At 41.0% G+C, this 13,122-nt stretch overlaps 1 protein-coding gene across 1 annotated transcript in view; it reads right to left on the reverse strand.

Moving 5' to 3' along the window:
- Cpa6 (carboxypeptidase A6) overlaps positions 1–13,122 on the reverse strand; it is a 441,999-nt gene that overhangs the window by 289,405 nt on the left and 139,472 nt on the right. Inside the window, exon 2 of the mRNA XM_021160312.2 lies at positions 1,058–1,133. Within this exon, the coding sequence (XP_021015971.1) occupies positions 1,058–1,133 (76 nt within the window). The remainder of the gene's footprint in view (positions 1–1,057; positions 1,134–13,122) is intronic.

Here is a 13,122-nt window from a genome sequence, read left to right on the forward strand (position 1 = left end):
AATGTTAGCACCACAGGGAAGGCCCCTCAAGGGGAGGAGTGTTAAGAAACAAGTCTTTCTGGGGTTTGGTAAAACAACCATTATTTGCAGAAAAGATAACATTACTTAAATTGGGGTAAGAAAAGAAGGGGGAAAAGGAGATCAATGACCTAGGAGTTCAAAGGCCCATTAGCAAATAAGTGCAATATTTACAAGGAAGATGCCAAATAGAAGAACCAAGCTAGCCATGAAAGATCAAAGGCATGGTAATGACAAACACCCACCTTGAAGGCGTCCTCCCTCCCACATCATCTAAGACCAGCATCCCAGAGGACTGTGTGTCCATCGCCTAAAGAAAACATCTCTGTGCCATGATAAAGATGAACAAGGCCCTCTGGCAATCTGCGTTACCATCTTTTAGAATGAAGTCTCAAATACCATATGTTTCATGGACTGGCCTATTTCAGCCCCATGAAGGAGAACTAATAGCCACACCTCTCACCTTAAGTTCTTAGCTGAAGCCAATAACTAAGCAGGAAGAGAATAGTGAGAGACCCTTACTCCAAATCCATACAACCATCAGAGTGTGAATAAGCAGCACCTTCAGCCTTTGCTGAGGAGGCCCTCAAAATACAACAGAGTTAATGACTGACTGCTTGGTCCATCTTCCCCAACCTATTTCCATTTAAAAGTCTGAATCTAAACAAGACGGTAGGCATGCTCTAGGAAGATTTCAAAAAGGAAAAGTGGAGTTCTGAAAACGGTCAATTAAATTCACAAGCCCAAAGAAAATATGGCTATTTACCCCTTCTAGAATATTTCAGATGCTCATGGGAACACAACAGTATTCAAGAAGCATTCATCATACCTGGCAGATGGATCGTCAGGGTTCTCTTATGTGAATAGTGTATAGAATAATTTACGTCTTGACAGAATTCCACTCTCCTTTAAATGCTCCTCCACACCATCTCTTTACCTACTTCCTCTGTCTAATTATTCTCGTTATTCATCTCGAGTTTCAACCCCAGTCAGCCAACACAACACAGGTTTGACCACAGGACAGTGCAAGATCTGTTACCTTAAGTTGGTGGTATATTTTCTTTAGTGCAAGTGCTTCCTCTTCAGATTTGGGGATGAGTCTTATCACTTTATCACTGCAAAGGAAGGGGAAAGGTTAGTTTATTTAACATATTGCCAATGGTATGGCAGGCATGGCCATAACAAGAAATGCCTGTTTGTCTTCTCTCTCTTCTCTCTCTTCTCTCTCTCTCTCTCTCTCTCTCTCTCTCTCTCTCTCTCTCTCTCTCTCTCCCCCTTTTAAGACACTTCTTGCGCTTCTAATAAAAGCAGTACAGCTTTTCAAGTATTAAGGGCAGTTATTGGTATCCTCTGATTGCTTGCAGCCTCTTTCTTGGTCTGAATCACTGTCAATATTTCATCAGGGTTGGAAGATATAAGCTCACATATTATATCGCTACTTTATCTTTAGAATGGATGGTAGTTTCCAAGATGAGGTAAGGTTAATGTGGAAGGCATCAACCCGAAGGGTGATGGATTTTAGCTCCGTGTGCTCACTTCCAATCCTTTAACTTTGCCTTCTCATCTCATCACACCTTCTTCAGGTCTATGGATGGAAAGACTTCTTGGCTTGCTGACAATTACTTAGAATGTTTTGAGCAGCCTTATTCTAAGGCGGCTTTGTGCTTTGGTTTTCTCAAAACCATCCCAAATAACCTTGCAGTATCAATGTCATGGAATCCATGTAAAAGAAAGCAGAAGGTAACACTGTCAAGTCAGTATAAAACAATGCTAAATATCACCGTGGGGCTTAAGTTTGAGATGTAGTTTTCCTCTCTGCTTCAGATGCCTCTGACCTATATTTTTCCAGATTCATCAGACCCTGGCCTCTCCCACCTGACCCAATACAGATCTTGGCAGCAATAGGCAGCTCAGCTGGGTGCTATGGCTTTTCTGATGGATGGATCACCTGACAGCTTGCTGAGAAACAGCTCCATCTGGGGCCCTGTCAGCTCCTCCAGCATGCAGAGGAAGCAATCTGGAGCTGTTTTACAGCGACACTTTATTTTTTTTTTTTAAGATGGATAATTCAACCTGGCAATTGGTTCTTCTTTTGAGAGTATATGACATAAAAACATCCAGCACCTCTGGGATTATTTAATTCTGAAAATGGTAGCTGAAACCCAACATTTCCATTCTTGTAACAGAATGGTTACTTTATCCTAGCCTTTATAAATTCTCAGGCGTGGCTTTGGAGACTTGTTTATTGTTACTTGCTCATCAAAGAACTGAGAGCAACGGATGCTACCCAGGAAGGAGACAGAATGCAGCATTTTCTGTTGTAAACCAGTAAGATATGTGATGGAACAATCAGTAACCCCAGAGCAACAAAAGCTCTTTCTCTAGCAGGGAAATCCACAGGACCCCACATGCCCTCATTTGGTTCACCAAACAGAAAGCTTATTCTTTCTGAAGCTGATAGACAGTATTTTTCTGAAGCAGGAGCCATAATTTGGTACCATAAACAGGGAGGCTCTAGGTTTTGAGTTTAGATAAAAACACAGCTGGGTATCTATCTTAGAAAATGACCTGAAGGATTTTTCTTTGTGCGCTTGTGTCTGTGTGTGTGTGGTGTCTACTGTGGCATACCCTTGACCACAATGCTTAAACATTTTTTATTGGATATTTTCTTTATTTACATTTCAAATGTTATCCCCTTTCCTGGTTTCCCTCCTGCCTGGAAACACCCTATCACATCCTCCCTCCCCCTGCTTCAATGAGGGTGTTCCTCCACCCACCCACCTCTCCATCCTCAATTCCCTTACACTGGAGAAACTATTGAACCTTCATAGAACCAAGGACTTCTCCTTCCATTAATGCATGACAAAGCCATCCTCTGCAACATATGCAGCTGAAGCCATTCTTTGTTGATGGCTTAGTCCCTAGGAGTTCTCGGGGGTCTGGTTGGTTGATATTGTTCTTTCTGTAGACTTGCAAACCCCTTTAACTCCTTCAGTCCTTTCTCTAACTCCTCTATTGGGGACCCCACGCTCAGTCCAATGGTTGGGTACAAACATCCACCTCTGTATTTGTAAGACTCTGGCAGGGCCTCTCAGGAAACAGCCATATCAGGCTCCTTTCAGCATTTAGAGTCAACCATTTCTAGTCTTTAACCAGGACAAACACCAATGTCTTACTGCTTAATAATTTTATGAAAGTTATTTCATAAAGATTCCTTCATGTGCCGGGCCCAGAGAGTGTGCCAGGGAGTGAATATTTCTGCTTATTTATTCCTACGCCCAGTGAGTTCTATCTGGGAAAGGCCCCACCTTTGGGATTATGGAACACCTCCTATCATTACCACTGTAGAGACATGGCTTCTTGTCTTTTAATTTGACCTTATTATTTGCTCTTTCCTCAGGCTGCTCTTCAGCAAGGCACCAATTCATCCTGTCATTTCCAACAGCAGTCACTTGGGACACTGGGCACTTTATAATGACTTCAGAGAAAATCCTGTAGAGGTTTTCTTTTGGTATTGATTTAAGCCACAATGTTCAGTTTTTAAATATTTCAGAAAATACAACCTAACTTGGTATAGTAAAGGATTTCTGTGGCTGTCTTTCATAAGGTGTCAGAATCAATGACTGTGGTGAGTTTTGGGTGCCCTTCCAGACCAGTCTCCTCCTCATGGTCCTTCTCAGACACTCACCTCCTCCTGTGTCAGGACCCAGCCATCAGGTCTAGGATTAATTCCTCACTGTGGCAGGACTGGGAGGTGCAGCTAAGTGTCTGAGTCAATCAGAGGAATGGAGCCCCTAGCAATGGATGTGGTTTTCTCTTGGGAATGGGTTAGCTAATGGGGTTGTTTTGCCTCCCTTTCTACATGGGCATGCTGATCCTTCTGCTAATCTGCCATGAAGGGAACAGCAAAAAGTCCTTGCCAGACACTGACCCTGTGTTACCACCTGACCCTCTTAAGCCTTCAAAACTACAAGCTAAATACATCTCTTTGGTTCATAAATAGCCAGATCTCGGGTGTTGTGCTAAAGCAACAGAAAACAGACTAACACATAGGTCTTACATTGCTCCCAGGGACTCTGGTTAATCTGGGGATGGGCATGTATTATAAATTGACCTAGTCAGGCAGAAAGTAAGGATTAACGGGACTGGGAGAGAGTAATTTTCTTGTTGAAAGTAAACAAGGAAATGTGTCACCCTGGTTGCAACTACCAACCTACAATCATGAAGGCAGAAGCCTGGGGTGAAGCAGCTTCCTGTCTTTCTCACTGCAGTGTGGGAGACTGCATGTAGGCTCAGAGAGAACCTGGGTCTACAACGGTCTAGTTGACTCTACCAACTTTTAAGTCTGTTTTTTTTTTCTCCTTCCCCTTCCCCTTCCCCTTCCCCTTCCCCTTCCCCTTCCCCTTCCCCTTCCCCTTCCCCTTCCCCTTCCCCTTCCCCTTCCCCTTCCCCTTCCCCTTCCCCTTCCCCTTCCCCTTCCCCTTCCCCTTCCCCTTCCCCTTCCCCTTCCCCTTCCCCTTCTTCCCCTTCCCCTTCTTCCCCTTCCCCTTCTTCCCCTTCCCCTTCTTCCCCTTCCCCTTCCCCTTCCCCTTCTTCCCCTTCTTCCCCTTCCCCTTCCCCTTCCCCTTCCTCCCCTTCCCCTTCCCCTTCCTCCCCTTCCCCTTCCCCTTCTTCCCCTTCCCCTTCCCCTTCCCCTTCTTCCCCTTCCCCTTCCCCTTCTTCCCCTTCCCCTTCCCCTTCTTCCCCTTCCCCTTCCCCTTCCCCTTCCCCTTCCCCTTCCCCTTCCCCTTCCCCTTCCCCTTCCCCTTCCCCTTCCCCTTCTTCTTCTTCTTCTTCTTCTTCTTCTTCTTCTTCTTCTTCTTCTTCTTCTTCTTCTTCTTCTTCTTCTTCTTCTTCTTCTTCTTCTTCTTCTTCTTCTTCTTCTTCTTCTTCTTCTTCTTCTTCTTCTTCATGTTGGAGTGTGCAATATAAATTTCCTTATGGTGTAGGCCAGGTTGAGTCTGATTTTCTCTCCTTCTCACCAAACACATCTTGCACAATGACAATATTGTTACTTAGTTTGCCTATCTTTAGAGAGATGACAAAAGTCAGCAAATCAATTTTTCACAGGTGGGATTATACATCCTTGATTTCTTGCCTAAGTACTCCTCTCTAAAACATACCTTTAAATTGGGCAGCAACTTAAATTGTGTGTGCTTCCAGAAGGAAAGATTTGGGGTATCCCAGTGCTAGGATTCATTTCATAGACACATGGAGAGGAGAACAAGATGATTTCAAATATTTGCAAAAATGTCTAAAATCTTTTATCTCACAGAAAAGTTAACATTAGCATGTCCACTCACTTAAAAATTCTCATCCCTAAATATTAAAAAAATAAAATCCAATCTGTTAGGTAATTCCATGCAGAAAAATTGCCATTCCCTCACATGGCCATGCTATGGTGTACTTGGCTCTGAGAGCTGCATTTCCTTTGTTGAGAAACTGTTCTTGATGTACATGAAAAATTTCATTTAAAGGCAGTAAATAAGGAACAACGCAGTTGGGCAGATTCGGGCATTAAATGGATGCTCTCTCTTTTGCTTATGGTTTATAGTTCCAATCTAAAGTACTGAGTGCATGAGAAATCACCCTGTGGCAGTTTGCTTAGGACATAAAGATTTAGACTTTGCTTCTAGATTAAAGTTAGGCAGAAGTGATGACTATGTTGTTTTGCAGTTATTTTAACAACACAGAGAAAGAAAAACAAAGTCTCCAAAAGACTCATGGATATGCTTTACTACAGACATTTTCTCAAATGGCTACATGTCTACCACGGTATCTTATCTGTAATAGACAGTCAATAAACAGTTACTGAATTAAATGGAAAGTTGACTTTTTGTAAACCACATCATCTTTTCAATACCTCAAATTTGGTTTCCATTGAAAGCTTTGAAAGAATTAATTTTTCTCTTATTGGCATACAACAGAGGAAAAAGGCATAAGATGTAATCCTGACATTAAATTAAATTAAGTAAGATACTGTCTTCATTATATCTTTGAGAGCTGGTGGAGGTCTTGTCAAATCAGGATATTGTTCTTTCTTTCAGTCTTTTTTGTAGCATTTAAAAATGAGACACAACCAGAGAGATACATTACCAAGATAGAGAACAAGCCAGTTATCCCAATGCATGCAGCAATTATCCCATTCAAGAGAGGAAAGAGAGAATTATAAAGGAAGGATTTCCAAAGTATGTATTTTAGTTGTTTGTTTATGACATAAATCATACTCCACGATGTTACTATTGTATATGATATTTATGTAGTATAAGGCAGTAGCTAGTCAATGTTTCATAAATTACACAGAGAAACTATTACAAAGGTTGTAGCTTGAGTGATCAGAGAATACCATATGAATGGATTTTGATAATTAAACTAAAAAGACTTAGGGCCCAATAGACTGACAGCTATTGTCATTTGTTATTTTAATAGGAATAAGCATCAGATTCACTTAGAAATCCATCAGGCAGAACAATCTTTTTCCAATATGAAACACTTAGCAATGATGGTGTATGTGTGTGTTTGTGCATGTGTGTCTTTGTGTGTGTATAGTCATATGTATGTGTATTCACATGTGTATATTCACAGGTGTGTGCTTTATGTCTTTTAATATAGTAAGTAGTTGACAGAATAAGGGAAATCCTAAAAAAGCCTCAAATTCTGAGTTCACAGTTACCATAAAGCTAGGGATTAGCCTGATTGGTTAGCATCTTGACAGTCTCTAATGCTTTAGATGAAAAGGTAAGAACTCACACTAGAGACTCTAGCATAAAGCCCAAGGTTAATAACTTTGGTAAAAAGATGGCTAGAAAATATGCTCCATGAAAGGAAACACTAGAAAAGCTTGTCTGTATTGAACTTGGCAATGAAGAGATAGGTGAGTGTCCTGTTTAGGGTTTCTATTGCTGCCAATGAAATACCATGACAAAAAGCAAGTTAGGGAGAAAAGGGTTTATTTGGCTTACATTTCCACATTAGAGTTCATCACTAAAGGAAGTCAGGGCTGGAACTCAAAAAGAGCAATGACCTGGAGGCAGGAGCTGATGCAGAAGCCATGGAAGTGTGCTGCTTACTGGCTTGCTTCACATGGCTTTCTCAGCCTGCTTTTGTACAGAACCCAGGACTCCTAGCCCATGAGTAACCCCTCCAACAATGGGATGGGCCCTCCCACATCATTAACTAATGAAGAAAATGACCAATAGAAGGATATTATGGAGGCATTTTCTCATTTGAGGTTCCCTCTTTTCAGACTCTAGCTTGTGTCAAAGTGACATAAATAAGACAAGTCAACACAGTGAAACAGTCACCACAGAGAATTTAAGACCACAAGCTAGTCCTGTAGTAAGGCTAAGAATGAAATTCAAACTACTTAAGTGGTTCAAACCTCTCCAACCTAAGCATTTGTATTTAGATATTCTTTTATATGGAGGTTCCTTGTGGTCCTTAAAAAAAAAAAAACAGGGTCTCTGATACATATGCAGCTAGAGACATGAGCTCTGGGGGTACTGGGGGTACTGGTTAGTTCATATTGTTGTTCTACCTATAGGGTTGCAGACCCCTTTAGCTCCTTGAGGGACTGGGGGACTTTTGGGATAGCATTTGAAATGTAAATGAAGAAAATACCTAATTAAAAAAATAAATTAAAAAAACCAGTGTCTCACAGAGGATGTTGGATGTAGACTTTCGAGCAATGCTGAAACAGTTAGGCTCTTTGGACATTTGGAGTAGACTCCTGTCATTTCCTATTTGGAGATGGATTTTTACCATGGGGGACCAGGAGTTGATAATCAACACTGAATGGAAAAACCTATACTAATATGTACCATTGAGTAAGGTGTGGATACTATGTACCATTGAGTGAGTGTGGAGTTAGATAATTTATACTAAGGATACACTTTCTCCCATCTATCAACAAAATTTCTAGCTCTTGAAGGCACGTCTTACAATAGTGAAACCAGAGAGAAGAGTTAAACAAGAGGCTGAATTTGGCGCTCATTTCATGCAAGGAACAAAGTTCTGGCAGAGCTCTGTATACAGTTTGATTGTGCATCTTAGATTTCAAATAAAGGAGGGATGGGCTTGGTTGGGCTATGAGTTATCACAGTGTGAACTGGAAGATGAAGGCAGCTTTCCTGATAGAAGTACGTCTGACTTGGTAGAATGGTTTCATAGTCCAGTTCACCTTTACCAACCGAGTGACATAATACACAATATCCTAAATGAGTGCTGTATCTCTTGCTCCAAGATTGTGTTAGTCTAGCTTTTCATCACTGTAATAGACACCTAAGAAAAACAGTTTAAAGAAGGTGCGATGTATTTGGCTCAGGTTTCATCAATTTTAGTCTGCAGTTTCCTGGATCCATCACTTTGGGCCCAGGGCAAGGTAGAGGAGGAAGAGGATTGTATCCTTCAAGAATCCTTCCCAGTAACCTACTGTCTAACTGCCCCATATTAATTTATGTACGTTAACTAAGATAGCAACTTAAAGGGAGAAGAATTCACTTTGGCCCATGATTTCAGAGGTTTAAATTCATGTTTTTGTGTTGATCGGCCCCAGTCAGCAAGGCTAAATCTTCTCAAAGCAAAGGAAATCTGAATAGGGTGATCAGGGGACTTGAGGCTTTTGAGGTCAATCATAGTATAAACAAGGTACTTCTCATTTCCTTTATTAAACCAAGCAAAACACGAAGTGATGCTTACATTTACCTTAAGCAAATACAAGTACATAGAGGGAATATACCTCATGCTGTGTCTTATCATCTCTGTTCATGTGAAAGTGTCAAGAATATCACCTTTCCTGCAAAAATACTATGTATATGCCAGGACATTCCCTCATGTCACTTATAACATTGAGTACGTTTGTTTCTAGGAGACCTTAGGAAAAGAATATTCTGCACTCTGCCCCAATTTTAGTTCACAATAAGCTCACAGCTTTCTTATACAGGCTCCCACATTCTTGCTTGCTCCATTGTCACAGGTGGCTTGTGATAAGATAGGACACTGGAGCAGAGGCATACACAAGAGGGGGATGCTTACTCCATGGCAGTCAGGAACCAGAAATGCATAACAGAAAGGATCCAGGACAGGATGTACTCTTTAAAAGACATGACCAGTGAATGACTTTCTCAATCCAGGCTCAACCTCCAAAACTTTCCATTACTTCATTACTATTTAATCCATCAATGAAGTAGACTATTGATTGTCCAGAACCCTCATCATCTAAACTACTTTAGAAATGCCCTTACAGAAACACAGGAGTGTTTTAATCTTTTAGGTATCATCAAATCTTATCAATATTGACAATAAATATTAACCATTACAAATCTGACTCATGTCAATGTGACATCCTACAGTTCTTCTTAAACTGTATTTAATCTCAAATCAATGAGAAAGCCATAGTCAAATGTAGCATAACTACTTTACACATAACAAATGACACCATGTTTCCCTCTAAAGTCTTTACAATTCTAACAGTATTTCAATGTCCAATCCCAAAGTTTCCCATTGAAATTCAAAATAACACCTTAGTTGTAAGTCCTTATAAATTAAGCAATAAAAGTCTGGAGCCAATGAGAGAGTTCAGTGAATGAAGGCATTCATTGCCTAGAAACCTGAGCTTGGTTCCTGGAACCCTTGTGAAGGTGGAAGGGGAGAGTCAACTCTACAGAGTTGTCATCTGGCCTCCATATATGTGCCATAATATCTGCCTCCCCCAAGCCACATGCCTGCAGTATACAATCTGGGATTGTATATTGTATAAACATTCCATTTCAAAGGGAAGAAATATGAGAATACCAATGGAAAATTCATATCAAAGCAAGACTCAAATCCAGAAGGGTAAGCTTTAAACCCTGTAGATCCTTGCCTGGCATCTGGGCACATGTGAGTGTCCAAGTGTTTGGGAACCTCTCCATACCATTGTCTTTCTGGTCCCAGACCACACATCTTCTTTCCTGGAGTACCTCTGTTGCCTTCTACAACTTTGCACTGCAACATTCCCTATTCCTGTTATTACCAGCTTTACTCCACTAGCTTCATATATGGTCCTATTAGGAGTACCCCAGGAGAATTCTGATTCTTGTTACCAGGCCTTCCAGGTTTTCCTTTGGAATCTGGATGGAAGACCTTTATAAGCCCCAATTCTTACATTCTGAAGGTCTGTAAAACCAGTGCCATATGGCTGATAGCATTGTTTGCTGCAAACTTGAGGACTACAAAGACCCCCTCAGACCATGGTTATCATAGGCTCTGAAGCCTGGGTGGCTAAAGCTGGGAATGCACTTCATAAAATGATCCTATGCATATTGAGGATTTTAGTAGCCCTCTAATCAAGAGAAGGTCTTATGATACCTGATGTGTCCTGAAAGCATCTCACCCATTGCTGCAATGGTAAATCCTTGGCTTCTTTTCATGTTGTCAATCTCTTCATCAACCATGACTTTCTTGCCCTCATCTTGGATCCTGCTCCTTTTCTGGCCAAGCTTTTTCAAATCTCTCCAGTCTATTTTTTGCTCACTATTCTCACTATAATTCGCACTAAAAGCGTGTAGCAGGAACAGTCATAGTGATAACTCCTTTTCTGGCCTCTGCATTAAACTTTTTATCACTGTGAGTAATACTTGAGGGAAATAACTTAGGGAAGATTTATTTTGAATTGTCATGGTTTCAGAGGTCTCTTTCCATGGTTGGATGGACCTATTGCTTTAGCCCTGAAGTAAGGCAGAAAATCAAGGCACTGGGAAAATATAACCAAAACTCTTTATTTTGCGGTGGCCAGGAAGCAGAGAAATATATAAGGGATCTGGGTGTCAAAATACCACTCAGGAACTCTTCTGCAATGACTCAGTTCTTCCATCAGGGCCCTCCCCTTCTATCACTTTACAGTAATGTGTCCAAATTACGAGTATCTAGATCAAACAATTCATTATGTTAAAGTTCTCATGAACTAATTGCTTCTAGAATCACCCTCACAAACACATCTAGAAATAGATTTTTACTAGAACCTCTAAGGTATTTCTCAACACAAATAAGATAAGGTTTACCATCACACAAAGATTTAGATAAAATTATATTTTAGATAATGTGATAATTTGTCAAATAATACTGTCTTGGAATGGATGGAATGGATTTAATTTTTATCTTAAGTGTACTGGTGATATCAATTTAAACATAATGGGTCAGACACTCATTCTTAGACTTCTTTTGGGGAGAAATTGAGAGACTACATCTTTAGCTGAACAGACTGGTTTCCAGTTCTGTGGAGGGTATAAGTCCTCCAACAAAATAGACTTTCCTGGGAATGCTGCAGAGCTCTCAGGAGAAGATACTGGGAGGAAGGAAAATATTCCTGATGAAGATAAGAAAGGGCCTATTAGGGGATATAAGATACTTGTTCTTTTAGCAGGTGTCCAATACCACATTCAGTACCCTGTGAACTGAGGACAAAGTCAGCTGTTTTCCTATAATCATCTAGCTTGCATTTACAGAGGGATCAGATAGTATGCATACAAACCAACACAGTTTCAGAGGCCCATGAGGGCTATGGATGTGAGAAGAGGTTATACGGTTAACATGAATGTGGGGTGCTCTTTCAGAGTGGGTGGCCAAGGAATGGCCTTCTGAACCAACTTTTGAATTAAAACATGGATTGTAAAGAACCAATTGGCAAGGTATAACGACAGAGTGTTCTAAATAGAGAAAGGCCAATTACAGATTCTGTATGTGAGCATGTTGAGTCTACCTGAGGATAGCAAGATATTCCCTGTCTATATCTGGGAAGAGGTGGGGTTAGGAGTGAGGCCGCAGATATCAAATGGTGGAATTCTGGAGTGTCATATGGTTTAATATCTATACTCAGTGCCAGGCATCTCCTAGAGCATTCTAATCTAGAAAATGATATGTGATTTCTAATTGTAAAGGCTCATTCGAGGTACTGTGTAGAGAATGAAGTATAGAGAAACAGAAGAGAAGGAGGTAGGTGGGGTGGTAATTTGAATACTGCTGAAGACTAGAAGTGGATTTCCTGAAGAAATGGAGGGAAGGTTGTATTATATATCTTGGGTATCCTAAGTTTTGGGCTAATATCCACTTATCAGTGAGTACATATTGTGTGAGTTCCTTTGTGATTGTGTTACCTCACTCAGGATGATGCCCTCCAGGTCCATCCATTTGCCTAGATATATAATACAATCTGCTAAGCACATGAAACTCAAGAAGAATGAAGACCAAAGTGGGATCACTGTACCCCCTTCTTAGAATTGGGAACAAAACATCCATGGAAGGAGTTACAGAAACAAAGATTGGAGCTGTGACAAAAGGATGGACCATCTAGAGACTGCCATACCCAGGGATCCATCCCATAATCAGCTTCCAAACGCTGACACCATTGCATACACTAGCAAGATTTTGCTGAAAGGACCCTGATATAGCTGTCTCTTGTGAGACTATGCCAGGGCCTAGCAAATACAGAAGTGGATGCTCACAGTCAGCTAGTGGATGGATCACAGGGCTCCCAATGGAGGAGCTGGAGAAAGTACCCAAGGAGCTAAAGGGACCTGCAACCCTATAGGTGATACAACATTATGAACTAACCAGTACCCCGGAGCTCTTGACTCTAGCTGCATATGTATCAAAAGATGGCCTAGTCTTTTGTCACAACTCTTTTCATCTTTACTGTTCTTTCTTTCCTTTTTTGCTCACCCAGTTTAATTAAGGTTGCTTGCATTCCCATGGATATACACTTTTTACTAGAGTTTGACCAACACTTCTTTAAGGATTTGGTAAACTGGTGTACCAGTTACCTATGTATATACCAGAGCACTGAGCTCATGTTGAACTTTGCCTAGATTTGCTTCATATCTTAGCAAAATTACATTGTCTATGGTTTGTTCAAAATTGCTTATGATGCTGCTAAACAATGGGTAGCCTGAGAACTGCATGTCCCTCTTCACCTGTGACTCTTTTCAATTCATACAGTTCTAGGACTCCACCACCTTGAAGGTTAGCTTCAGCCTGACATGAAGCTTTTTGGACAGAAATGGGAGTAGATACTGCAGCTACTAAGGGACT

Source organism: Mus caroli, unplaced genomic scaffold (assembly GCF_978045245.1).
Source record: "Mus caroli unplaced genomic scaffold, Mus_caroli_1 scaffold_1, whole genome shotgun sequence".
NCBI classification, from domain to species: Eukaryota; Metazoa; Chordata; class Mammalia; order Rodentia; family Muridae; genus Mus; species Mus caroli.